The sequence below is a fragment of the Cheilinus undulatus genome, linkage group 3 (genome assembly GCF_018320785.1).
Source record: "Cheilinus undulatus linkage group 3, ASM1832078v1, whole genome shotgun sequence".
NCBI classification, from domain to species: Eukaryota; Metazoa; Chordata; class Actinopteri; order Labriformes; family Labridae; genus Cheilinus; species Cheilinus undulatus.
Genome location: NC_054867.1, coordinates 30,267,080 through 30,293,763, shown reverse-complemented (window position 1 = coordinate 30,293,763; position 26,684 = coordinate 30,267,080). Strand labels below are relative to the sequence as shown.

At 39.7% G+C, this 26,684-nt stretch overlaps 1 protein-coding gene across 4 annotated transcripts in view; it reads left to right on the top strand.

Moving 5' to 3' along the window:
* The window catches only part of celsr2 (cadherin, EGF LAG seven-pass G-type receptor 2), an 87,901-nt gene extending 61,651 nt beyond the window's left edge, over positions 1–26,250 (top strand). Inside the window, exons 6-34 of one of the 4 annotated variants that reach the window (XM_041783527.1) lie at positions 2,952–3,109; positions 3,542–3,705; positions 3,990–4,115; positions 8,033–8,196; positions 8,837–9,013; positions 9,104–9,217; positions 9,592–9,748; positions 9,915–10,056; positions 10,161–10,281; positions 12,812–12,995; positions 13,112–13,213; positions 13,370–13,464; positions 13,654–13,863; positions 14,094–14,277; positions 16,182–16,500; positions 17,199–17,366; positions 17,452–17,575; positions 17,664–17,864; positions 18,048–18,222; positions 18,601–18,713; positions 19,023–19,105; positions 20,940–21,066; positions 21,155–21,265; positions 21,724–21,854; positions 21,979–22,064; positions 22,174–22,338; positions 22,636–22,818; positions 22,914–23,136; positions 25,020–26,250. In XM_041783527.1, coding sequence (XP_041639461.1) covers positions 2,952–3,109; positions 3,542–3,705; positions 3,990–4,115; positions 8,033–8,196; positions 8,837–9,013; positions 9,104–9,217; positions 9,592–9,748; positions 9,915–10,056; positions 10,161–10,281; positions 12,812–12,995; positions 13,112–13,213; positions 13,370–13,464; positions 13,654–13,863; positions 14,094–14,277; positions 16,182–16,500; positions 17,199–17,366; positions 17,452–17,575; positions 17,664–17,864; positions 18,048–18,222; positions 18,601–18,713; positions 19,023–19,105; positions 20,940–21,066; positions 21,155–21,265; positions 21,724–21,854; positions 21,979–22,064; positions 22,174–22,338; positions 22,636–22,818; positions 22,914–23,136; positions 25,020–25,044 — 4,332 coding nt within the window. In that variant the 3' untranslated portion in view covers positions 25,045–26,250. Of the gene's footprint in view, positions 1–2,951; positions 3,110–3,541; positions 3,706–3,989; positions 4,116–8,032; positions 8,197–8,836; positions 9,014–9,103; positions 9,218–9,591; positions 9,749–9,914; positions 10,057–10,160; positions 10,282–12,811; positions 12,996–13,111; positions 13,214–13,369; positions 13,465–13,653; positions 13,864–14,093; positions 14,278–16,181; positions 16,501–17,198; positions 17,367–17,451; positions 17,576–17,663; positions 17,865–18,047; positions 18,223–18,600; positions 18,714–19,022; positions 19,106–20,939; positions 21,067–21,154; positions 21,266–21,723; positions 21,855–21,978; positions 22,065–22,173; positions 22,339–22,602; positions 22,819–22,913; positions 23,137–25,019 lie in introns of all 4 variants that reach the window. The other 3 variants (XM_041783526.1, XM_041783525.1, XM_041783524.1) reach the window with 3 other exon arrangements.
* The last annotated feature ends 434 nt before the right edge of the window (positions 26,251–26,684 follow it).

Genomic DNA, 26,684 nt, shown 5'->3' with positions numbered 1-26,684 from the left:
AAACTTACTTTTTGTTAGTTTCAGTCATCACAGATCTATTTTTATTTTTCTTAGTCTTGTTTTTGTCATGGACAAAAAAAGGCTGTTGACGAAGATTTTTAGTCATAGTTTTAGTCGACGAAAAACAAAACTGCTGCTCTGTATTGTCAGTCGTGAGGTCTTCTATAGAGAGTTGTGTACCTTTCTAAATCATGTCCTATTATGTTAATTTACCACAAGTGGACTCCAATCAAGGTGTAGAAACATCTCAGCAGTAATCTAGAGAAATGGGAAGACCCTGAGCTAAATTTCAAGTTTTTTTTTCAAAGGGTATGAATACTTATATTAATGTGATATTTTAGTTGTTTTTTTTTTCATTTTTAATACATTTTTAAGATTCTGTGTGCACTTTGTCATGATGAGTGTAGATTAACAAAATGAATTTAGAACTAATGGCATATTTTTAGCTGATATCCACTAAAATCCATTATCATGCATTCCTATTGGATAGCGACAAAACGTGACCATTTTGCCTCTACAGTGTCCCTGAGTGGTGGCAGTGCCTAACAGTTAGGGAGGGAGGATACACACACATTTAAAACAGATAAACAAACAAACAAATGAAGAGGGGCATGGATGACCTAGTGATTAAGTCCCACCCCATGTATGCAGGTGGTTTGGGTTTGGGTCCAGCCTGTAGCTACTTACCCACATGCTCTCTCATCCCTTTCGTCTCTGACTCAGTCCATGGTCTTCATCTCAAAATAAAGACAAAAAAAGTCCCCAAAAAATCTTTAAAGTAAATGAATAAAATCTTTAAAAAATAAATTAAAACATGTTTACATAAAGTGCTGTCCCATTAATGTGAAAACAGAGCTGAGAACAACAAAGGGATAGTTGGTTAAGAAATTCATTAGTAAGTGATATATTTGGTTTGGATTGATTTGAAATGTGCTGTATTAATGTTTAAAATGTAGCATAAGGTAAGAAATACCCTCTCCTACTCGCTCATCATCAGTCACAGCTGTGCATCGCGTAGTGGTAGTTAGTAAACGTTAACAGGCTAACATGCTTAACAAAAGCTGTTAGCTTGGTAAACCCGCTCAACAGCCTGATGTTAGCTCTGTCATTGTTAGCATGTTAGCGATCTTAATTTGTGCAGACATCCTCTCAGAGCAGCTAACATGGCTACGGCCTCTCAGAGTTCTTTATTTGACTCTTTGATCGCTCTACAGATCACATGCTCTTGTGCTGCTTTTGTACTGCAGTGAGTAGGACCAGTTTCCTTTTACTATAAAAGATGAATTACAAAAACTTTGTTTACTACATTAAATATCACAATACAGTAAATACAACCCCAACACAAGGAGTTGACACGTCTGTGCCCCCAAGATATTGGCATGGTTCAGCAAGAGTTGTTTTAACTTTGGTTCAGAGTTTTTTGTCTTATCTCATTCATATCACTAACACTTACACACTCGGTGATCACAAGACTCAGAGTGAGCTCAGGAATTTAACTCACTGCTGCCTCTCAGTTACACAGTCGTATTATTAAAGGCTCTCAGAGATTTAATCTAATCTACTCTAGGAAAAAAGTCATGTGAGGGAAATTGAATTGTGGCGCTGCCTTGAGGCTAAAATTATTACCTTATTGCATGATGAAGCCTGCTTTTGTTGATGGACTTCCCTTGATAGAGCTGCTAAAGATGTCACACCAACCAGCGAATCTCCAGCTGGGTGGTGTTTTCCCAGCTTTTAAATATCAGGGATCAGACTGCAAAGACAAGGCTTCATAACAACAGAGTGTCTGGAAATTATCATTCCTGAGGCTCATGCAATCAGCAGCGCGATCTTTTAAGTTAGTAACATCATGGAAGAATAATATTCAAGACAATGGATGCTTTATGTTGCCGTTATAACTCCAGTTCTTCATATCATCTCTTCTCATGAGACAAACTAATTCCTGATAAATCCCATCTGAGTAGCTGACAGCTCACAGCCTGTCTTTTCCTGCAGATCAGCCGCGTGCTGCCCCTCTGTCAGTCCGCGACACCAGCTTGAACCCACACTTAAGGTTAATATGAGCTCTACGTGACCTCAGAGGCTCCGGCCAGTTTGTAAAAAGGTCATGACCTTTTATTGACAGGATCATCATTCTCTCCCCCGCAGACCCCTCCTCCTTTTGTCGCTCCCCCCATTGATTTTCAGACAATGAAGAAGATCCTTTGTCAACGGGAATGATGACCTGCAGAGAGCAAGCTCTTCTTCCATGTGTGCTATGTGTGTGTGCCTGTCAGCCAATCCCTTTAACTGCAGCTGTTATGATATGAATTATTAAAATACTCGACAATACGCTCCAAGCATGAACGGAAATTGAACTGAGTGTGATGAAAAGATCATTTTGGGTTTTTATTTTCACATTTCAAGACTCTGGATTTTTAGGCATTTCATGAAGCTAAACTCAGCTTAGCACTGCCTGAGACTGCCAGGAGTTTCCTAGCTGTGTTATGCACTAAGCCTTTATTAAATACTGCAGAATAATCAGATAATTTTTAAAAAACCTTTTTTGAGTTTGATTTATAGAAGCTAAGAAGCCAAAATTCTTTAGCGCCTTAAGAAAGCCTTTTTATGATCTTTGCAATGTCAACCCTTCTCGGAAATCTCAATTGAATTTAGAAATATAGGATGGGTAATGCATTTTCTCTTAACTTTCAATTTATAAAGCTATTTTAGCTGGTTCTGCTGTTTTGTATTGAATTGCATTCATTCTTATCCTTGTGCACACTGCTGAAAACAGAAGAAAAAACAAAGATTAAACCCATAAATTCTCAGTAAGATGTAAAGATTTTAAGCAAATATGAGAAAGTTCAGATTCTCAAGTGTACACAAAGACTTCAGCGTTTGTGAACATTGAAAACAACGCTACATAATCCTCCCTTGCTCCATATTCATGACTGCCTCTCACTCCACAGCCCGTCTTGAACCAGGCTGGTCTGCCGCAGGGCCCCTCAGATCAGAAGGTTGTTGTGGTGACGGTGGACAACTGTGACACTTCTGTGGCCCTCAGGTTTGGTCACATGATTGGAAACTACACCTGCTCTGCTCAGGGCAGCCAATCAGGATCAAAGAAGTAAGTCCATAGAAGGAAAATAAGATGAATTATGAGTTGTTGTTTTTTTAATTGAACTTTGAAAGATTAATCACTTTTTTGCAGCAGGAATTTTATAAATAAACTTCTGCTTCTTGCCGCACATCTCCCCTCATTACTCCTGTTTACCTCATTAATTTAATTTATTACATTCTTTGTAGATGACTCATTAAAATAAAGAGTAAACTTGTTTGGAAATGAAGATCCACATCTCCAGGGTGTTGGCTAAGTTTTGCTTTTTTCCTTTATAGGGATGTTCATCCCTTTTTTCTGATTTATCTCTAGGGTGAAAACTACAACTGCAAAACTCTCTCTGTGATGAATATTTAATGTCCCCACCCTCCACCCCTTCCATTAGTGTTTATGATGTAAAGGCAGAGCAAAACTGTACTTTATGGATCTCTGTGTCTTCAGATCACTGGACCTGACAGGACCACTGCTCCTTGGAGGCATCCCAAAACTCCCAGAGGACTTTCCTGTTCGCAACCGTCAGTTCGTGGGCTGCATGAAGAACCTGCGGATCGACAACCAGCATGTAGATATGGCCAGCTTCATCGCTAACAACGGGACACTGCCAGGTATGCAGTAATGCACAGTGACCTGCAGGTTACGCTTAACCGTATGTCTTAAACCTGTGACTGTTTGCAGTCAAATTATGTTTTACTGTCAGACCAGAATGTGAGAGAGACAGGTAGAGGGAAGAAAAGTGAAGACTTTAATAAACACAGCAGGAGAAGTCAGAGGAAATGATCATTCTACCTGATATGAATCGTTTATTACCCTCTTACTCTTTGAAACTCTGAGATAATGAGATAAAGCAGATCAACAGATGGATTAACGTCATATTTTCTTGCCCTCTAAGGATGCTCTGCCAAGCGACATTTCTGCAACAACAACCCGTGTCTGAATGGAGGAACCTGTGTGAACCTGTGGGGCTCCTTCAGCTGTGACTGCCCGCTCGGATTTGGGGGGAGGAACTGTGAAAGAGGTGGGTGTTTTAAGCAGAAATGTGTAGGCAGAAGATGACACACATTTGTGTGCACTTTTGACCCAACACTGCTCCATCCATGTAGCCTGAGAATAGTCCTGTCATCAAGTATGAAACTCTCGTCCGTCAGGTCAAAATAACTTCTGCTGCATTTGCATTTTAAAGTAACATGTTTGAAATTAACAGGATGCAGTAAATGATGATTATTGTGAAGATATGTGAGTTGGTTGCAATCATTAAAAGCCTTCAAAGACTGCTCTGTGTTTCTGATGCCAGATTTATGACAGAAGCACAATCAACTGTAAGACTATAGCTGCTTCATGTTGAATTTTCTCATGTCTCAGTGATGGGGAACAGTTTAAGAATAATTGCTCTCTGACATTGGAACACATACAGTAAACTTCTTATGTTTCTGTCCCCGTGTTCTCCAGTGTCTGTTTTTGTTGCACCTGATCTGTTGCAGCTGTTCGCTGTGCTGATTTATGGTTTACAGCAATTTGAGAAGAGGTGGAGGGAGACAAATGAGCCGTCTCAACGACTTTAGCAAAACAAAACACAACCTTTTTTTGCCTTAAAGTAGAATATGTTAAAAGGATTCAAGTGTAAGGAAAGCAGCAGCAGAAAATAAGCATTTCTTCATGCAGATTAGATGTAAAAAGATTGGAATATGTTCTGCAGGGAAGAAGAGATTGATATTCAGAGGGGGACAGATGTGTTCATTAAAGTGCATGAGCAGTAAAGAAAGTGAGCCATAAGGCAGTGTGATCATGTGTTACTGATCTCTGAAGGTGATTTAATCAGCTCTGATAACTTGAATATATTATAACAAACAACCATCTCGAAAAACAGCAGATGTGCATTTTATGTATCAGAATTACTCTAAACCAGTGTTTCTCAACTGGTCAGAGATCAAGACCTACCACGACCACCTTAAGAGAAATCACGGCACAGATTATTTTAAATGTTTAACCACTCAAATCTATTTTATAAAAAATTATGGACCCTAAATGAAAAAAAATATCAAAGAGACAAAACATACATGTTAAAAAGCACATCATTACAGAAGGACACACATGCATACGTCCTATATGACTCATTTTCCCAAGACAGAGTGAAAATTTAATAATTTCTTAAGGAATTTCCTTATCTTGGGAAAATCAGCAAAGAAAGGGAGGTAGACAAATATTATAATTAACCTGTTATCATAGGAAACCTAAAAATACAATCGCGACCCACTGGAAAGAGCTTTGTGATGCACTTTTGGGTCCTGACCCACCAGTTGAGAACCACTACTCTAAACCATAAAAAGTATCTTAATTAGCAAATTATGTATCGGCAAAATTGTAAACTATATGTGTATATATATATATATATATATATATATATATATATATATATATATATATACAGTGCTTAACAAATTTATTAGACCAACACCCAAAGTAAGGTTTATGCCAAAGCTGCCATAAATTAACAGCATTTGTAATTACCACAATCATTTTTTATGTTTCTGCAATGGTTAATACGCCAATATGTAGAAGCTCTTTAACCTAAATGATATTTTTAATGCTAAAATGTCATTATTGTTGTTATCAATCATTTTCAAATTTACTGATTTCCAAAAAAAGTGAAAAAATAGTCAAGCACATTATTATTCTTGTTTAATATGTCAAATTCTAGTTATTTACTTGCATTCCTGAACAGAAAAATGAGTTTTAGTAGTTGAATGTTATGCTTGATTCATTTCTGACTTCTCAGAGAAGCCCAGTGAGCCGGCTCAAATCTGGGTATAAAAAGGTGAATTCAGTTTGAAATTCCTCATTCCTTTTCATAATGGTAAAATGTGGAGAGCTGACTGAAAATGAAAGAGTCCACATTAAAGCACTTCATGATGCTGGATGGTCTCTGAGACAAATATGACAGGTGGTCTAATAAATTTGTTAAGCGCTGTATATATATATATATTTATATACATTTCTTGTATATATAAAAAATATTGTGTTTTAAATGATTCTTTTCTTTTTCCGGAGTCATTTGGAGAAATGTGATTTGTGTTTTTTATGTATTTATTATTTTTTTATGTCACCTTTATTTACCCACGAAAACCTCAGGGAGATTAAGACAGACACAGTGTGCAAAGTTTCTAACAAACAATAAGCAGCCATACTAGATACACTAGATAGACATACGAGATAAACATTTTATTTAGGAATACTCTCATTGTATGTTTAAATGTGGTGCATCAGCATTAATGCAAGCAAGGATTAGTGAGAAGAATGTCGTACTTAAATAAACATATATAGGGAAAGAGCTGTGATTGGCTTTGGGAGCTGGGAGGCGATAATTGTGATCAGTTGGCTGTCAGCTGATCATGGCTGGGCGTTTGACTACCATGTCCTGCATGAACTAACACTCAGCTTCATGAAATAATCAAATAAGCAAATATCTGTCAGAATTGGATCACACTCATAAACACCACAAAGATCAAGAAAACATCTACAAACAGATGTGTTTTTAAACTGTCGTCCCTTAGGGACTGAATATAATCTGTAGATGCAGTCCTCCTGTGGTGTTTCTATGAAAAAAAAACATGAAAACTAAACCTTAAATGAGTGTCTTCTGGCTGCATATATATCAATCAGAGTCAGTGGATTTGTTTATTTATAACTTTTTTTAATCTTTTTGTGATTTTTAGGCATCTAAACTGAAATTGCACTGTGATTTCTTTTTGTGTCTCTCTCTTCTCAGCCAGTAGTGTCTGTCACAGCAGTTGAGGTTTATTTGCCATCCCTAATCGATCTTTTCGATCGGCTGCTTTTCTCTACTTTGTATTGTGACGGCTTAATGAGTGGGAGCCCGTTCACATCATGCAGGGTCTCCTTTCTTGTCACTATGTTTTTGTGTGAGCAACCAGAGAGCCTTTTCTGAACCCCACCGCCGGCACAGGGGTGCAAAAACACCACTCAACATAAAGTTCCCCCAATTCATGAACTACACAGAAGAAGAACTGCATCTGAATTTTAAATGTAGCTGCTACACTAAGAGCTCAGTCATGTGGGGGTGTAAAGATCCCCTCCAGACATGTTTAAAGACTTTTTAATACTCTGCTTTGAATTATAGTTTATGTCTGGATTGTTTTTTACCCCAAAACTTTTAGTTCCCATGATGAAAATTATCAAACATATGAATTTCTCCTGTATTATTGAGAAAAAACTATGAATATGCAAATATATTATTTTCAGAAGTTTAACCACTAGACATAAAAACCTTCTTCAATGAAGTATTTCCTGACTATGGTTTATTCACCGGAGGCTTTAAGATTCCCCATCTCTAGAATTTGATATTACATATTGAACTGTAACTGGCCTCTGCGCTCATCATAATATTGTAAACCCTCCTGGTAAAAGATGGGCAATGACAAACGTGAGAAGACCATCAAATTTTGCACCTTCATCATCCTGCATGGAGAATCTCAGGCCTCACAGCCAGTGAAACTGGAGGAAAAGTGACTTACTTGACATCAGGGGACTTTTATTAAAGCCCTGCTATAAGACTAACATCAGCGACCTTGTATCTTGCACTCCTGAACTCTCAGTACTTAAAGATTTTTTTGAAGACTTCTCTTCAAGGCTCATGATGGATTTTAAAGCCTTTCCAAGAACTTCTGATTTAATAACATCTGGCAGCCTTAAAAAGCATGCAGATTACTGGAGGAAAGAGTCTTTTGGTTTGATAAAATGAGCACGCTTTTCAGCTGTGATTACTTGGACGTGATCGGAGAACATATTGGACTTTTGTGTTGACAACCATGACTCATTAACTCTAAAACTTTCTCTCTTTATTTAGCTTCATCACTCCTTCTGCCATCTTTCTCTCTCCATGTATTTTATCTGTCTGTTATTGCCTCTTTGCCTTAGTAATGGCCAGTCCGCAGCGTTTCCTGGGTAACAGTCTGCTTCAGTGGAACAACCTGGCGGCGGCATCTGTCCCCTGGCACATAGAGCTCATGTTCCGCACTCGTCAGGCCAGCGCGACACTGCTGCACATCTCCTCTGGCCTGCAGCACAACCTCACACTGCAGGTGAGAGAAACATGAAGTCACACCTCATGCACACAAACACACTTTCCAGAAACATCAGGGTCTCTGTCTGCTCAAGGCCAAGTTGCATCACTGTTGCCCTATTTGGACTTGCTGAAATGTTGCAATGAACTGAAATTTACCCTCAAGGGATAAACTTTAATTGGGGAAATATGAGAACTTTAAGAAGTACTGAAGTATAGTTTCGTGAGTTCAAGATCCCACGGTCTACAGCTGAATTTCCAGAAACATTGAAGGATTGAGGCTCCACCTGTTGGTCATTTAATGTCAGAAGATGTTGAGTCAAAGCCCAAATTATTCAGGACTTGTTGTAACATCTGAGGCATTTTCAGCCTTTGTGTGCTCAGCTTCTTTATTAAGCCAGTCTAGACTGACGCCTCTTTGAAGTTACATAACTGTCTGATAAGATATTTCCAGCTTCGCACACCTGTGATGCTCAGTAACTCAAGGTTGAACCTCTGACAGTAAAGTGTGCAAATGCAGACAATCACAGCTCTCTGTTTACCATGCCATGTATTCCTCATCCTCAGTGCTCTCTTCTCTCCTCTCTCTTATTGAACTCCGATTCAATCTCCCCCCTGCTGTCTCTTCTTTCTCCTCCTCTCTCTTCCTGCCTTTGTAGCTGCGTGACGGCAGTGTGCTGATGGGGCTGCACAGGGGAGAAAACTCCACTCTCTCCCGCATGGAGGAGGTGCTGGTGAACGATGGAGACTGGCACCACCTGCAGCTGGATATCAGCAGTCTGGGGGGAGTGAGTCACCACAAAGCAGTGTTGTCTTTAGATCAGGGACTCTACCTGGTAAGTCTGGGATCTAAGTTTATGTGAATCGCCATAAATGTAGTTATTTTGGTTTTGCCAACAGAAAGTGTGCATTGTGCTACTTTTTAGGCCACTATGGAGGTGGATGGCAAGCTGCGAGACTCCAAGCTGAAGACTGTTAGTATTGGTGGTTTGGAAAAGCCTGATGGGAAAGTTGAGCATGGCTTCCGTGGCTGCATACAGGTCTGTTCCTTTGAAGGCACTTAAAGTATTTTTGTGGAATGATGATAAATGATCACTGACTAATCCAGTACATTACATGTAAATTGTATTTTCAGAACTGTGATGGTGCCATGAGAAAGTGATTTATACCTTTGGAGTAAAGTGTTTAACTTAATGCCAAAACATTAAAATAAGTGCTGGTAAACACCTACTGCATATGACAGTATTTACATGGAGAGAAACATCAAAGTTCCTCCATATCTTTTTTGAATGTTTCACACTAGACATTTGAAATTAATCTGGCATTGTTAGTGACAATCATTTAGGGTTTTCACAATGGTGTAACAGCTTCTAGCAAATTGATTTTTTCCTGATGTTTGTGTGTTTGAATCCAGGGTCTGCGTGTGGGTGGGGCTCTGAGTTTGTCACATGCCAGGAAGGTGAACGTGGAGCCAGGCTGCAGCGTCCCTGACCCCTGCAGCTCCAGCCCCTGTCCTGTCAACAGCTACTGCAGCAACGACTGGGACAGCCACTCATGTACCTGCCTGGCAGGTCAGTCTGTTAGCACAAACAAAAACTCATAAATATGTGACTTTAAAATTTTCAGAACTTTTAATCATGAAGTTTGAAGTTTCAAAATAAAAAAATGCCCTATAAAACTAGTATAATATTTGTTTGTGAGACACAACTTGCTTATTTTCCTTACGTCTTTTCACAGGTTACTATGGCACTAACTGCACTGATGTGTGCTCATTAAACCCCTGTGAGCATGAGTCAACATGCTCCAGGAAGCCGAGCTTCCCCCGTGGTTATACCTGTGACTGTCCCAGCAACTACTTCGGCCACTACTGCGAGAAAAAGTACAGTTTCTCTTTTTAAGACCAAACTGCACATCAATGATGCTTCCTCTTGAGCTGTTTACTTTGTTACTCTGAAGGTGAATTGATTATGTGTTTATGTATAGGACTGACCTGCCGTGTCCCAGAGGCTGGTGGGGTCACAAGACCTGCGGCCCCTGCAACTGTCAGACACACAAAGGCTTCGACTCAGACTGCAATAAGACGAGTGGAGAATGTCGCTGCAAGGTGAGTGTGTGTGGGACCTGCTTCTTTTGTCGCTTACACGGCATTTTGAAGGGGCAAATACTTACACCTCTTTAAGAGCTTTTGTGTAAAGCACAGAGGTATAATGTTGAGGAAACATTGTTCCACTACTGATCCAACATTGGAGAAAATAACAGAGGTATAATGGAGAACAGATTGGCGATTTGTGATGTAGGATACTTTTGATTCAGTGCCTCTACAAGTATTCACCCCCTTGGATGTTTTATCCTCTTCTTGATTTTATAAATCAATCATGGTCAATAAAAACTGGCTTTTTTGATGCATTAAAAGACACCTCTAATGTCAAAGAGAAAACCAATTTCTACAAAGTAATGTTGATTAATCAAAATTATGTAGGCTAACATATATACCCCCTTTAGATAGTCACCCCCTTTCAAGTGACTGACCTAATTCAACAGAGGTCCAGGCATTGGTGCTAGTAGTCTCACAGTTAGTGAAATGGGGATCACCTGAGTACAGTGAATATGTTTCAAGTGATTATACTATAAACACACCTGTGTCTGGCAGGTAAAGCCACTGGTTAATCAGTTTTCCTGGCTACCATTACACCATGAAGAAAAACAACACTCTTAGAAAAAGTTAATGAAAAGTATATGTTAGGGGGTGGACAAAACAATATTTCCAAGGCATTTAACATCCCCTGGAGTTCAGTAAAGTCCATCATCAAGAAATGGAATGAATATGGCACATGTGTAAATCTGCCTAAATCAGGCTGTCCTCACAAACTGAGTGACGTGCACAAAGGACTAGTGACAGAGACCACCAAGACACCTATGACTACTCTGAATGAGTTAAAAGCTTCAGCAGTTGAGATGGGAGAGACTCTGCATGCAACAACTGTTGGCTGGGGTTCTTCACCAGTCAAAGCTGTATGGGAGAGTGACAAAAAGAAAGCCACTGTTGAAGAAATCTCAAATTAAATCTTGACTGGAGTTCACCTAAAGGCATGTGGGAGACTCCATGGTCAAGTGGAAGAAAGTTCTTTGGTCTGATGAGACCAAATGGTGCTTTTTGGCCATCAGAGAAGACGTTATGTTTGGCAGACACCAAACACTGCACATCACCACCAACCATCCCTACTGTGAAGGACAGTGGCGGCAGCATCATGCCTTTGGGATGCTTCGCAGCAGCTGGCCCTGAAAGGCATGTAAAGGTAAAGGGTAGAATGAATGCAGAAAGATATAGTAAAATCCTGGAGGACAAACTCAATCAGTCTGCAAAAGAACTACAGTATGGCTTAGGAGAAGATTTATTTTCCAGTGAGACAATGACCAGAAGCATACAGTGAAAGCTACACAGAAATGGCTTTAAGACAAGAAGGTGAATGTTCTTCAGTTCTTCAATCCAAAAGATAACATGTGGCTGGACTTGAAAAGGGCTGTTTACACCAGATCTCCATGCAGCCTGACAGAGCTTGAGCAGTTTTGCAAAGATGAATGGAGTAAAATTGCAGCGTCCAGATGTGTAAGCCTGACTGAGACGTATCCACACAGACTCAATGCTGTGATTGCAGCCAAAGGTGCATGTAATAAATACTGACTTGAAGGTAAATGGTCTGTGTACTTGAGCCTGTATAGCACTTTTCCAGTCATCTGACAATTATTACATCGCAGGTCACACTAAACCATTGACTCCACGTTCAAACACTGATTGTGAGGTCTACTGTGAAGAGTGGCCATCAATATCAACTAATCCTAGTCATAGAGATAAGAAATCAATTTACAGACCATTTAGTTCCCAGAGAAAGAAAATGCATTATGTGCCCCAAACACTGTACAATGCGTTTCTGTCAAACTGCGCTGACAAAAATTTTTTTTCAGAGACTCAATACTGTAATTTATTGTTTTGAAATTTTTGTGGCCTCATCACCATTGGCAGTTTGTCTACCTTTTTTTTGGCTTTCTGTGTGCAGACTTTGCAATGAAGCACAAACATAAACAACAAGAAAACACCATAAAATAATCATGAAGAGGGGAAACAAATTAGGAGGGGATCTATAAATGAATGAATAAACAAAATGTGCACACAGAAGGTATGTTAAATATACATAGTATATTAAATATACAAGTAATTCCTTTTGCACAGAATTAAACAGATTTATATTTAGAGCAACTCTCTGGTGAAAAATTATCAGAATATTGTGTGGTTTGAGCCTCTTTCCATTATACAGCTAAAGGCATTTATGGGACTTTTGTTAATTGAGCCTTCCTTAGCCACCATTTTTTCTACAGAAGTAGTTCGGACTTTGGTAGTAATTAATTTTTTGGGTTATCAGCAGATCCTGCATTGTGTTAAATGAGGCACTGCTCAAGAGTCACAAAAATCTTTAGTATGAACCCAAGTGGGAAAACCAGTGAGCAGATGTTTGTGAAGAAGCAGCTGCAGCGTGTCATAGCCATCATGTGTGCTGATGTATGAAAAAAAGGAGGTACCTAAAAAAAAAGTGTAAAATCTGTTAATCAGCACTTCCTGTCTCCATACTTGTTTCCAGGACAACCATTATCGCCCTGCAGACAGCGACATCTGCCTGCTGTGTGACTGCTACCCTGTCGGATCGTTCTCCAGAGCGTGTGACAGAGAGAGTGGACAGTGTCAGTGCAAGCCTGGCGTCATCGGGCGCCAGTGTGACCGCTGTGACAACCCATTTGCTGAGGTTTCTGCTAATGGCTGTGAAGGTTAGAATAAATCAGAATACTGTCAGGTTACCTTAATACTGAAGTTATAGCCCTGCTTTATTATGGCCCACATAAATTAGTTTTCCATCATAATACTCATCATCTCTCTGTCTCAGTAATCTATGACAGCTGCCCTCAGGCCATAGAGGCCGGGATCTGGTGGCCCAGGACTAAGTTTGGTCTCCCTGCAGCAGTTCCCTGTCCCAAGGGAACGCTGGGTAAGATGATTTTTTTCAGGCAGCTCATCAAATTTCCATAAAATAATGGAAATATGGGAAGCTTGCCTTAAGCTCCATCTCAGCAGTAGTCTTCCCCTCATCGCTTATACAATAACGCAATCATTTTTCCTCCCTCTCTCTCTCTCTCTCTCTCAGGCACAGCAATCCGACACTGTGATGAGCACAAGGGCTGGCTGCCTCCCAACCTCTTCAACTGTACCTCCGTCACCTTCAGCAAGCTCAAAACTCTAGTGTGTAACTTTTCACTCTGTATTTAAAAAAACTAACTTACCTGTGTTCTTATACTATGAGTATTCTGAAACTATTGTGCACAAAAAAGCACAAAATTTAGATGCTGCAAAAAAGCAGACAAAAAACATGTTTTATAACAATGAAACATTTAAAAATTACATGATTTTTGTGCTTTCTCTTTTTTCCAGTCTGATAAGTTTTCCCGTAACGTAACACTTCTGGACTCCGGATATGTTCAGCAGACGGCCGCCATGTTGGCCAACGCCACCCTGCACACAGAGAAGTACTTCGGCAGCGATGTAAAAGTAGCATATCGGCTCATGCAGAGTCTGCTGCGGCATGAGAGCAGCCAGCAGGGATTCAACCTCACAGCTACACAGGACGTCCACTTCACTGAGGTGAGGAACCACACGCTGTAGATCAGTTTCCACACATAACACAGAATTAAATAGCATGAGAACAATACATCACTGCAGATCTAACAGTAAACAAAACCAGATTATTACCAGATAACTAGCGATGCCTGATGGAACTTCACAGGTTTTCATGTTTTATCTGCGGGGTAAAGTCACACCTCGTTTTACTCTTTCCTCCTCTTTTCACTGAACTCTCGCTGTTTTTCTCACAGAATCTGGTGCGTGTGGGCAGCTCCATCCTGGCTCCAGACACGCGGCCACACTGGGAGCTGATCCAGCACTCAGAGGGTGGCACAGCGGCACTTCTACGCCACTATGAGGACTATGCTAACACGCTGGCACAGAACATGAGGAAGACTTATCTCAGCCCTTTCACTATTGTCACACCTCACATAGGTGAGTGTATTATCTGGAGAAGAACATGTGCGACGCACTATCTGGATACTGTGAGCTTCTTTAATAGTGGTGCAAGTTACTCAAGCTGAACCCTTCATATGGTCAGTTTGACCTCTCTCATTGCCTCCCCCAAACTCTCTGTGATACAGTAGAATCAGAATGATTTTCCTCAGCCAGTCAGTGGAGATCAACATTAAATCAACATTAGATCAAAGTGACATTACACCCTCCAACCAATCAACATTCAAACTTCCTGTTTCCTCCAGAACTTGAAAATGCAGTTTTTGTGTCTTCTGATCCCAAACGCCCCTTAAATCATACCTAACCATGACATGTTGATGAAACTCACACATTTTAAAGGTGAATAGTAGCGCTAAATGTCATGATAGGTTTTGTTTGAATGGGATTTCTAGCAATTACTGCAGTTCTATTGTGAAAGATGGAGGAACCATATTTGGAAAAATGCCTGATTAGGGTTGTGTAGTGTAGTTTATATTAAGACATATGTCCAACTCATCTGGAAAATCATACTGAGGGTATTTTCTGACAATTGACTTATAATGTAGGATAACATTACTCAATAATGTAGTTAGATGTTGCCATAGGTCTGTAAGAAATCAAAGAGCAATTTAGTGGTAACTTTGACTAATTAATAGAAATTTTTATGGTATAGATAATTGGTTCCCAACCTTTTTTCCTTTGAGCCCCCCCTACTTGTATCTAAGAAAACTTGAGCCCCCTCAGGACTGACACGGAAAAAAAATAGTGATACTTTGTGGCCAAGATATTTGTGTAAACCCAAACAAAATAGCCATGAAAAAACTTATTTTACCCCAAAACCATTGTATGAATTATACATAAGTGTTGTACCACGATTTCTGTTAATATGTGCAAATCTAACTTTAACACCCTCAGAGCAGAAACAGCCTCAACCCCCCCTAGATTTTTTGTCAGTTTTATAACCTTATAACATTTTAATTATAATTACTGTGGTTTATATCAGTTTTACTTTTCACTTTGAACCACATTTCATTTGTTGATCTTTTTTTACATTTTCTGGTAGAATAATAAACACAAAAGTGGTAAAAAAAAAAAATAGTGGAATATATGAAATACATGGATTTATAGTCACTTTTACATCTGTATAACAGTTTTATTGAATTTTAATGGCATACTTTATTTTTTATGTTTATGTTGAGTTTCATCTCTGCTCAGATTCACTCAGTAATTCAGTATTTATGAGTATTATAGGTTTAATGTTCGAATTATTAGATAAAACTGGTGGTACCAACGTATTCTGAAGCTAGTTGTGTCCTGCCGCTAGCAGAGGTCAAACTCTAAAATCAGCTTCACCAACCTTGATGACCCTGACCCTGTCAGGAGTCACTTTAGCCATCTCAGATGTCTCTGAAGTTTGGTCCGTCTCTGTTTGATGCCCCATGCTCTCAGTTTTATTGAAAAGCTGCATGTTGATTCTTCCTTACAGCTTCATTATGTACCTTAAAATAAATATGTGTATGAAATAAATATTTTAGAAACTTTTTAATGTCTAAGTAGCTAAAGTTAGAGACATCACAAGTTCTAACAGAGAGGTAAAGTTTACAAGTTTTTTTAAATGACAAATTAAAACAGATGTGACAACAGGAGATTCAAAGTGAATCCAAAATCTTGTTCAGGAGTAGGTGTAAGACAAAAAATGCTTCAGGCTGCTTATGCTCTCCCCATTTTTAATCTCAGGTAAAAAGAAAGTTAATTGAAGAAGTTAAGGTATTTATAAAGCAATGTAAGATGAATCATAGCCACCATTTGTTCTTGCGGCTACTCAGTGTTTGACAGAGAGGAAATAAAGCTGATGAAGCAGGTGACCAGCAGAGCTCTCTGACTCTGTCTGTTTTTCTCCACAGTCATCTCTGTCGATCGTCTGAAAAAGATGAACTTTGCAGGAGCCAAACTCCCGCGGTACCAGTCTCTGAGGGGCCCTCGCCCTGCGGATCTGGAGACTGCCGTCACGCTGCCAGATTCAGTCTTCCAGCCTCCTGTGGACACGAAGGGCCACAGACACCTGGACGTCTTCCCAGAGTTGTCGATGAGAAATCGCTCGACAAACAGAAAACGACGCCATCCCGAGGACAGCCAGCAGGATGCCATCGCCAGCGTTATCATCTTCCACAGCCTCGCCTCGCTGCTGCCAGAGAACTACGACCCAGACAAGAGAAGTCTGAGGTGAGAACGATCAACAAAGCTGTCCTGAGTGAAAAAGTAGCAGTGAGATTATTTAACATGAATGTTAGGACGCCTCAGTGTTTATCTGTGAAGTACAAAATCTCTTTGACAAGAAATGTTCAAAGACAAAATAACCTCTTCTCTTTGCTGGAGAAGAAACACTTTTACTTTTATGGATATTTCATAGTAAACAAAAACATGAATCAGGGACACAAAATGTCAAGAAACAAGTTAAATAGTAGCAAAAAGATTTTTTCTGTTTGTTTTTTTGTCTTTTGATGATTCTGAATTTCTTTGTTTACAACCAAAAAGAAATGTCATTGCACTTTGTTTTAACTTTGAGTATTCCAGTCTCTTTCTTTTCTTCGAGAAATGAAGTGATGTTTTTTAAAATGTTAGGTGAAAAGTCTGTTTGTCTGCAGATTTATCTCATTATATCCAGATTTTAAAAAACAAAGGTTGACTGGTTACTGAGTCACATTCAAAAAGTTAAATTTATAAGAAAAATGATCAAATTTTATTTTGAAATCTGCAGGCTGCAGTTTGTTTCTTTTGTAGCTAATGTTTAGTGCAGTTTGAATTTTGAAAATGGGCACAAAGGTCCCTGATGTTGTTAATTTTGTGGCTACTTTTGCCAAATTAAAAACAGTTTTTTTCTTAGTTTTTAATAGCCCTTGTGTTTCTATTAATCCCCTCAGGGTGCCAAAACGTCCTGTCATCAACACTCCCGTGGTCAGCATCACCGTCCACGACAACGACGAGCTCCTGCAGCACACACTGGACAAACCCATCACAGTGCAGTTCCGCCTGGTCACCACTGAGGAGCGCTCCAAACCTATTTGTGTTTTCTGGAACCACACCATCCTGTGAGCATAACAAAGTCACACTAACATGCAGGAGAGGTTAAACTATAAGACTTGATTCTCATTCTGTCTCTGTGTTTTCTGTCAGCGGTGGAAATGGAGGCTGGTCGGCTAAAGGCTGCGAGGTTGTCTTCCGAAACAGCACCCACATCAGCTGTCAGTGTTATCACATGACCAGCTTCGCTGTGCTCATGGACATCTCCAGGAGAGAGGTGAGTCGGGATGAAACTTTGAGCTTCACACAACAGACATCATCAGCCTGCCCACGCTCATCTTGTCTCTCTTTATTGTTCCTGTCAGAATGGAGAGATTCTTCCGATTAAAATCCTGACATGGAGCACAGTAGGGGTGACGCTGAGCTTCCTCTTCCTCACCACCGTCTTCTTTCTGTGTCTGAGAGCCATGCAGAGCAACAAGACGAGCATCATCAACAACGGAGCCACCGCTCTCTTCCTCTCTGAGCTCATCTTTGTCCTTGGTATCAACCAAGCTGACAACCCGGTAATAAATGAGTCTCAGTTTTTCTTCTTTTGCATTATTTTTTTTTTATTATATGGCTTTTTATACCTTTATTTGGGTTGCCAGTTGGAGGAATGGGGCGCACCTACTAACAGCTGGGCTACCAAATGCCCATATTTCTCTTTTTTTTTTATCACCTGTCTCTACTTCTTCCTCTCTTTGCAGTTTTTGTGCACTGTCATTGCCATCCTGCTGCACTTCTTCTACCTCTGCACTTTCTCCTGGCTCTTCCTGGAGGGGCTGCACGTCTATCGGATGATGAGCGAAGTGAGAGACATCAACTACGGACCCATGAGATTCTACTACCTGATTGGCTGGGGAGTTCCTGCCTTCATTACAGGTCTGAACCCTAAGACGACTATTTTTATTACCCGACATGTCCAGTATACAAATTTATTTCCACTGTCTTTGAAAATGCTGCCAAAGCACACCGCTCCTTTGGGTGCCATTCATCTACTGTGCCTGTTTGCATCTGGATAGTAATGAGGAGTTAAGAGAGGAGGACTACTGGTCGGGGTTATTGCCAGTCTATAGCTACAGCCTTGTCCAGTGACTTGCATTGAGGGCCAACATAGAAAAATTAATAATTGATTTCTCCGACTGGTAATCTGATGGCAACTAGTGTAGGAGAAAGGGAAGCACACAGCTCATCAGGACCTGTTAACACTCTTATTGCCACTGCTGATGTTGGATTAACTGTCTGTCTGTCTGTGTTCAGGTCTGGCAGTGGGATTAGACCCTGAAGGCTATGGGAACCCAGACTTCTGTTGGCTGTCCATGTACGACACGCTCATATGGAGCTTTGCTGGACCCATCGCCATGGTGGCCTCAGTGAGTAATCTCTATTATTGTTTATCCAGAGGTCAACATGTGTTTCAAACACACAAGTGTCTTAAGACTCACGTGAACTAAACACTCAGTTTACAGTCCAACATGCTGACTCATCCTAACCTCATTAAAGCAGCTCTACAGCTGTCATAGCTAACACGCCCGTCACTGTTCACCTGAATCACTGTCAGCGTGTGTTTACTCAGCCTGAAAAATAACAGCACAGACAAAATCCTGACTCAAAGATGAATGTGTTGTTTGTTCTCACACTCCTGGCTTGTTGTAAGCACTGATTGGATGTTGCATTTACAGATGAACATCTTCCTGTACATCCTGTCGTCCAGAGCATCCTGCTCACCCAGACATCACAGCATGGAGAAGAAACAGCCGCGTGTGTGAGTGTCAAAATATTTAGATCGAATAAAAGCACCAAGACTTAGATGCTGTCTGAATGAGAGGAAATTATTCGCAGAAGCACTTTAAGATCAGCTTTATCCACCAGGAAGAAACTTAAGAATGGGACCAGGTGAACTGGTCCAGCAGCTCTTAGAGGAAGTCAATAATAAACGCCTGATCAGGAATAAATAACAATGACATGGATCAAACTTCTCTCCTCATAATCTGCCCTCAGTGAGTCATCAAAACAAACAAATACAAACCGTGAGAAGAGCAGGTATTTTACCCTGGACGTTAAATTTCATGGGTCTGTTTATTCTTTTTCTTGTTTCATCAAATTTGTTACTTGTTTTAGGGTATTATCATTTAGTTGTTTGAAGAGTTTTAGCCAAAGATAGTTTTATTCTTCATGTCTGGCCCTAATCCTTTTTTCTAAATTTACAGCATAATATCAGAAATGTACAGTGCTTAACAAATTTATTAGACCACCACCCAAAGTAAGGTTTATGCCACAGCTGCCCTAAATTAACAGCATTAGTAACTACCAAAATCATTTTTCATGTTTCTGCAACGGTTAATACACCGATATGTAGAAGCTCTTTAACCTAAATGATATTTTTAATGCTAAAATATAATTATTATTGTTATCCAGGAATTTTCAAATTTACTTATTTACAAAAAAACTGAAAAAATAGTAAAGCACAGTATTATTTCTTGATTAAATATGGCAAATTATAGTTATTTACTTGCATTCCTGAACAGAAAAATGAGTTTTAGTGGTTGAATGTTATGCTTGATTCATTTCTGACTTCTCAGAGAAGCCCTGTGAACTGGTTCAAATTTGGGTATAAAAAGGTGAATTCAGTTTGAAATCCCTCATTCCTGTTCAAAATGGTAAAACGTGGAGAGCTGACTAAAAATGAAAGAGTCCTGCATTAAAGCACTTCATGATGCTGGATGGTCTCTGAGACAAATAAACAGGTGGTCTAATAAATTTGTTAAGCACTGTATTTTTTTTTTGACATGTACGGATCCTCTTAATTCTTTTATTTTTAAAAAATGCCCTACAGTACTCCTCTATCTGCCCAAACAACTCTTTTAAAAAGTTTGAATTTGCACCATTATCCATGAATCTAAGGAGACTTTGTGTATGTCTCTGTTTCTTTGATTAGCTACTCCTGCAGATCACACGTCTGCAGGGTGGAGAGTAGGTACACAACTCTGCATTGATAACAAGTGTTGTAATATTGTTCTCATGACTCAGCCTCAGTTGTCGATTAACTAGACTTACTTTTGACCCCCTTGTTAATGACAATGACTGTCTCCCTCTAACACTGAAGCTGTGTAACAGCTGGCCTCATAGTTAGTGCACTTGCTGTACAGATAAGAACCTCTACTGTAGTGGAAGTTTATTTGCTATTAAACGTCTAGACCTCAAATATAAAACAACTCCACATTTTTCAGGTGTGTCCAGGCCAGTGTGGTAGTAAAGTATAACTTATTTTTTAAAAAACATGCAAAGTATTGATTGGACCCTATTTATGCATTTTCAAGGACTTACTATGAATCTGTTGATAGAATTTGCAGCTCTACTGTTTTTTTTTAGTTTACACTGGAGGAAGAAAAAAACATTTTAAGGTCAAAGAGTTCATGATCACAGTCCTTTATGAGATAACGTCCTGCTTCTCTTGTCTTGATCTTTTATTAAAACCATTTAATAATCATTCTATTTATTTATTAAACCTCCATCTTCAGTCTGTGATGCACAGAAATAGTCCCTCATCTTCTAACGCCTTTGTCTTCTCTCTCATGTGATGTATTGTCATGCTGCAGCTCTGGACTGAAGACAGCTGGAGCTGTCCTCTTCCTGGTGTCAGTCACTTGTTTCCTGGCGCTTCTCTCCGTCAACAGCGACATGATCATCTTCCACTACCTGTTTGCAGGGTTCAACTGTCTGCAGGTGAGCACTTCACCTCCCTTTGGGACTCTGTGAAAGGTTTCTTATATTTTTATTTTCTGACCTTCTTTTCTCTGTCATTCAACCTCAGGGTCCCTTTATTTTCTTCTTCCGCATCGTCTTCAACAAAGAGGCAAGGAACGCCATGAAATACTGCTGCAGCCGCAAGCGCCCAGATCATATGATCAAGTCAAAAGCTTCTGTGAGTTCCTCTGAGACAAAACTGTGCTCAGTCAGACACCTCAGGCATGCAGGGCTGAGGTTAACTCCAGTTCTAAAGTTGTTCAGGCTCAGACTAATCATTACGTCATCTGCTCACAAAAATCCCCAAATAATTTTCTTTACCTTGTTTGAGCTTTTGGAGGCATGATCATAAGCACTGTCATGTTTAGGAATTAGTAAGGCTCTCATCCACCTTAAACAATAAAACTTTATCATAGAAAAGTTACTTAGCCCTTTTAAAGTGATTATTTTTACTTTCTTGAATCCAGTTGCAGTTAGGATGAAATCAGAGGGTTTTGAGAGGGACTTTACGATTGGGTTTTTTTTTAGCGAAAAATCCCAAAAAACAATTATTGATTACTTAAATTAAAATTAAATTATTCTTCTTTATGTGGGTGTTGTCTTTAATATATTGCCTTTCTCCTTTCTGTATACCAGGGATACAAATGCAACACAAACTACATGGATGGTCGGCTGTACCATCTGCCCTTTGGAGATTCCAGTGTTTCTCTGAACGGGACGGTGCAGAGCGGTAAGAGCCAGCAGAGCTATGTGCCGTTTGTCCTCAGGTAAGATGGCATTCAAACTAACAAACTTTTTCGATGTTAAAATGTAGCTCCACATAATGGAGGGACAGACGTGGAGATAAACTGAATTCTTTTGTCTCTTTTTTTTTTTTTTTTTTTCTTCCAGGGATGATGGTTTAAGCAACAGTCAGGCTCACATCGCTCTGAACGACCACACGTCACTCTTCCATGAAACTAAAGAACACCTGGATGGTACATTTCTCCCTCACATACTCTCGTTATGTTAAAATGAAACTAAAAGTTGAGTGGCTGATAAAATTCAGTACCTTTTTTGACTCCATCTCATCCTGTCTGTGTGTAGATCGTGACAGTGACTCAGACAGTGACCTGTCTCTGGAGGACGATCAGAGCGGCTCCTATGCCTCCACACACTCCTCCGACAGTGAGGACGAGGAGGGTCCTCTTCCCCCTGAGGAATGCTGGGAAAACTTGGCTTCTAATGGGGTGAAAAGACCACAGCCACACGGTACAGACACATATTTTCAACCTTTAAGCAGTTATCATTACATTAATTTTTCTGTGCTTGGCTCCGGTTTTATAAAAAATTAGTGGATCTTTTGGCCATTACCGGCTGTTTTCAAGGTATTACTGACATTTGATCTCACCAGTCCCCAAATTCTGAATGAGTGATGAAGTTGGAGCCATGAAACCAAACACAGCATGTTCAGCTGCTGCAATGAATGATTTAACTATTAATGAAGATGTTATGAATTATTTGTGCGTTTTACAGATAACAGTTTGAATAAGATGTACTGGCCTGCAGATTACACTGCGGCAGGGAGTGACAGTGAGCTCACAAGTGCAGACAGACTGAGGCCGGATGTTCTGGCCAATCAGGAGCAGAGTCTCAGCCGTGATGCCAGAACATTATCAGACGCTCGGACGCAGGACAGCATAACTGTCCTGCTGCCGAGTCTGCCACACCTCCATGCGCATCCTCACAAAGGTAACCTGGCAGGGTGTGAACATTACATAGTTCTAGTATTTTTGATTTTTTTTCCCTTTTGTCAACAGAAACTATATATTTTTTGTCCTGTTCAGGGATCCTAAAGAAGAAGCAGCTTTCTCCTATTGTAGAGAGGAACGGTCTGAACCGCATCCACAATGAACTTTGTGAAAATGCTCCTGGCACGGCATCTTCACAGGGATCATCATCTAGTGACAGGAGAGCCGCCCCAGCTAAACCCGGCCTGCCTGATCAGCTGAACGGTGTCGCCATGAGCATCAAAGCGGGAACAGTGGATGGAGACTCGTCAGGATCAGAGTAAGTGATGACAGATATTATGAGATATTATTAGAATCGCTGTGTGTCGTTTGCGTCCTTCAGCGTTTCTGTCAAATGTCTGCGTCTAACTCTGATGTGTGCAGCTGTCCTCAGTGCTCTGTTCATTAATCGTGGTCCGTCTCATTCCCACATAAATATCTTCAATGTTGACCAAATGAAGACAGCAGCCATCCTGCTTCTACACAAATTATTTATATTGAACATTTTCAGCATTACAGTAGATTTTCCTGTGAAAAGGATTCCTGTGAAAAATCTTTTAAACATCTCTGGTCCTTTTCTCAGAGCACATACCTCCATATGAGGAGGGACATAAGTGCAAAAGACTGCTTATTTTATTTCAGTTGATTATTTTTGGAAATCCAGATGTGGATTCATCCTCTCATAGATTAAAAAAATGGCAATTTTCTCATGGTTTATTTGTAATGCCAGATGATAAGTCAATTTCTTAGGTTTAAGTGAAGGAAGGTCTGAGTAAGATCAATTGAAGCCTAACAAAATTACTTCATCTGTCGAGACGATGTTTTTGAGTCTCAGTGATATGAACATACCACAGCTTGAAAAACTGAAGTAATCAGACCCAATTCCATGTTATTTTCACACATCACTGGGGTCTGGCCAAAACCTCACATCTTCAAAATCACCACTTTTCAGGGAACTAAAAACAAACATTTGCTAAAACCCACCGTTAGATGTTAAGGGTGACCAATAGCACTGATTTATGAAAATCAGAAAAATGGAAATACAAGGTTTTGGCCCAACACCAGTGATATGGAAGCTGTTTGGATTAAATGGAAGAGGGATATATCAACTAAAGTGCTTGAATTTTTATTCTTCAAAATGTTCGTGCCAAAAAAAGATGAAGAGTTCTATGGCTTTGCTCTCAATGTACAAGATTAAGTAGTAAATAAAATGTAATTTAAAAAAGAAAGTGAATAAATAAATAATAAATAAAACTGAAAAGATATAAAAATTAAGATTCGATAATGTACAGGCTCTTGTTAGGTATTTTTTTCGAATGTATACAAGTCCGTGTGCATTGATAGCATGGTTGATGTGCAAAGGTTGCAAGAATACTGACTAGACATGATCAGAGTATAAAACATGCAAGGATGTGGGCAGGTTTACACGAGGTAGATAAGATCATTTAAGATGTGTGATTAGTGCAAATGTGAGTCATTTTACCACCTTCTTATAGTATTTAAGTTATAGTGAAGAGATAAATCACTTAAAGCGTTTGAGTATGGTAAATTGATTACATTATTAGTGGTTAAAAAGCTGCAGACTCAGTATTAGATGAGGAAATTTTAGCTGACACTAAAGCCTAACTTCTGTCAGTGTTTCTGCACGTTAACAATATAAATAAACATCCAGAAAACAGTGAGCGCACACGTTTATTGCTAAAAAAGCGTTTACCAAAGGAAACTGTAAATGTTTGATACTTGGATTATATATTTGTTTACATTTCAGAGAATAAATTCCTAGTTAACTAACCAACAATTTATGCTCCTTTTCTCTTCCCTAAAACCATAGATTTTTATTCTTTAATTTTATCCCATGAAGCTCTGATCCTCATTCAACACAATCAGGATCACTGTCTTCAGATCGGTGCATCATTTTAGCATCTGTCACCTCTCACAGCCTGTCTGTCTGTGTGTCTGTCTTTGTCTGTCTGTGTGTCTGTCTGTGTGTCTGTCTGTGTGTCTGTCTTTGTCTGTCTGTGTGTCTGTCTGTGGACAAATGTGCCATTGCCTCATGTGCTTATTTCTTTTTTTTTCTTTTTGTTCTTTTTTTGTGTTGTGCTGCACTCGCACTCGTCCTCCATCCATCTCCTCCTCCTCCATGTCACCACCCTGTTTTCCCAGCAGCCACTGCAACACCACCATGTGACCACGCTGATGGAGGGGTGTGTCTTTGCAGGTCATAGAGCCTCATTCCTCAACGACGACTGAAAAAAAAAAAGGGAGCAGTGGACTCAAACCATGAAGACAAATGTGGAAAAAGAAGGAATTCCCTCGAGACACTGTGTGTTTTTGGATGTTTGTGTGAGTGTGGGAGTTCATCCATGTGTGCCAAACCTCAGGAGTCCCAGCACTGGTCCAGGCTCACACACACACACACTGACAGAACAAGTGTCACTCTCCCTTTGAACAAATCATTTTGTTTACATACTTGAAGCAATGCACTTTTTGAATTCACTGCTCAGTTCATTATTTTGTTTGATTTTCATTTTTGTAAGCGTTCAAAGACACTGATTTTGTTTTCTAGTCTGTGGGACATTAATTTGACCATACTTTGATTTTGAGGGTCATTTTTAGCTGTAGACTTGCAAACATTCAGGAAAGTTCCATTTTAATTCATGATTTTTTGTGATGTCTTCCTGGTTTGCCCATTTCTGTGCCAGTCTGAAGAGTTCACACTCTGATTAAGTTAATGCCTCAAACGTCCACGAGGCACAAGAAGGTAGAGTTCAGCTTGTTCACAGACATTTTCTGGATCTTCTAGGACTAAAGAACAGCTGTCTCTGCTTGCTAATGGAAGCTCTGTATAAGCTATTTGTCCCTAATGAAGGATGTTTCCAGAGACTGCACTGCTCAGCCTATCAGGAGGGAGAACCTGACCCACGATGGACTCCAAGAACATTTGATAGATCTTTTGTAAATTGCTGAGGGCACATTTTAATGGACATTTAAAGTGCTCTCTTTTTTCATGGTTTCATCGACTAAACAGATGTTTTTATAGATTAGCACCGCAGCTTTGTGTCATTTGTAAAATAAAGAAAACTACATGCAGAAGTGTGCTGTAATCCATTTTGAGCTGTAATCCATTTCTACTGTACAGAGTGGCCTGTAAATGAATCGAGGACATATCTTTAAGTGTAAGTAAATATGTAAACTGTTTTTATCAGATACCTTCTATTGGAGTTACTACTGTCAGTCAACGTGATGTATTATTTGTGAATGCCATATCATCAACCATGTGACTTTATTGTATAAATTTGATACCATATGACCCACCAATATAAACCCATATGACCAGGTTGATCATATCTACACTGGTAACAGAGAATTGCTCCTGTTTTTACTGATTAAACTGTTTTTTACCATTCCAGTCTTACCTCGACTCTATCCCTGCTGAGTCTCATATTCACACTGTTGTTTTTTCCTGAATGATGTATTTTTAAATCACAGCTGTTTGCTGATATCCAGGTTAATCAATCTTTATCTTCTATAGCGCCATATTCATATTCAATGGTATCTTACCACACTATACACAGAAGGCAGGTCTAGACTCTGTTGTATTACTAACCATGTCAAAACATTGACTGAATCTGATGCCACATTATACACCCTGCAGAACCTGGGGTTTCTGCTTTCTACAACTGAGGCAGAAGAGTTACAGTCATGCCGTAGCTCTTCTGCATGAATGTCTGAAGAAAACTAAATTACAATCTATTCTCGTAGTCTCCTCAGTGAACTAAACCTAGTTTTCAGCAGCCTTTGCCATCAAAGATCTATATTTTGCTGGTG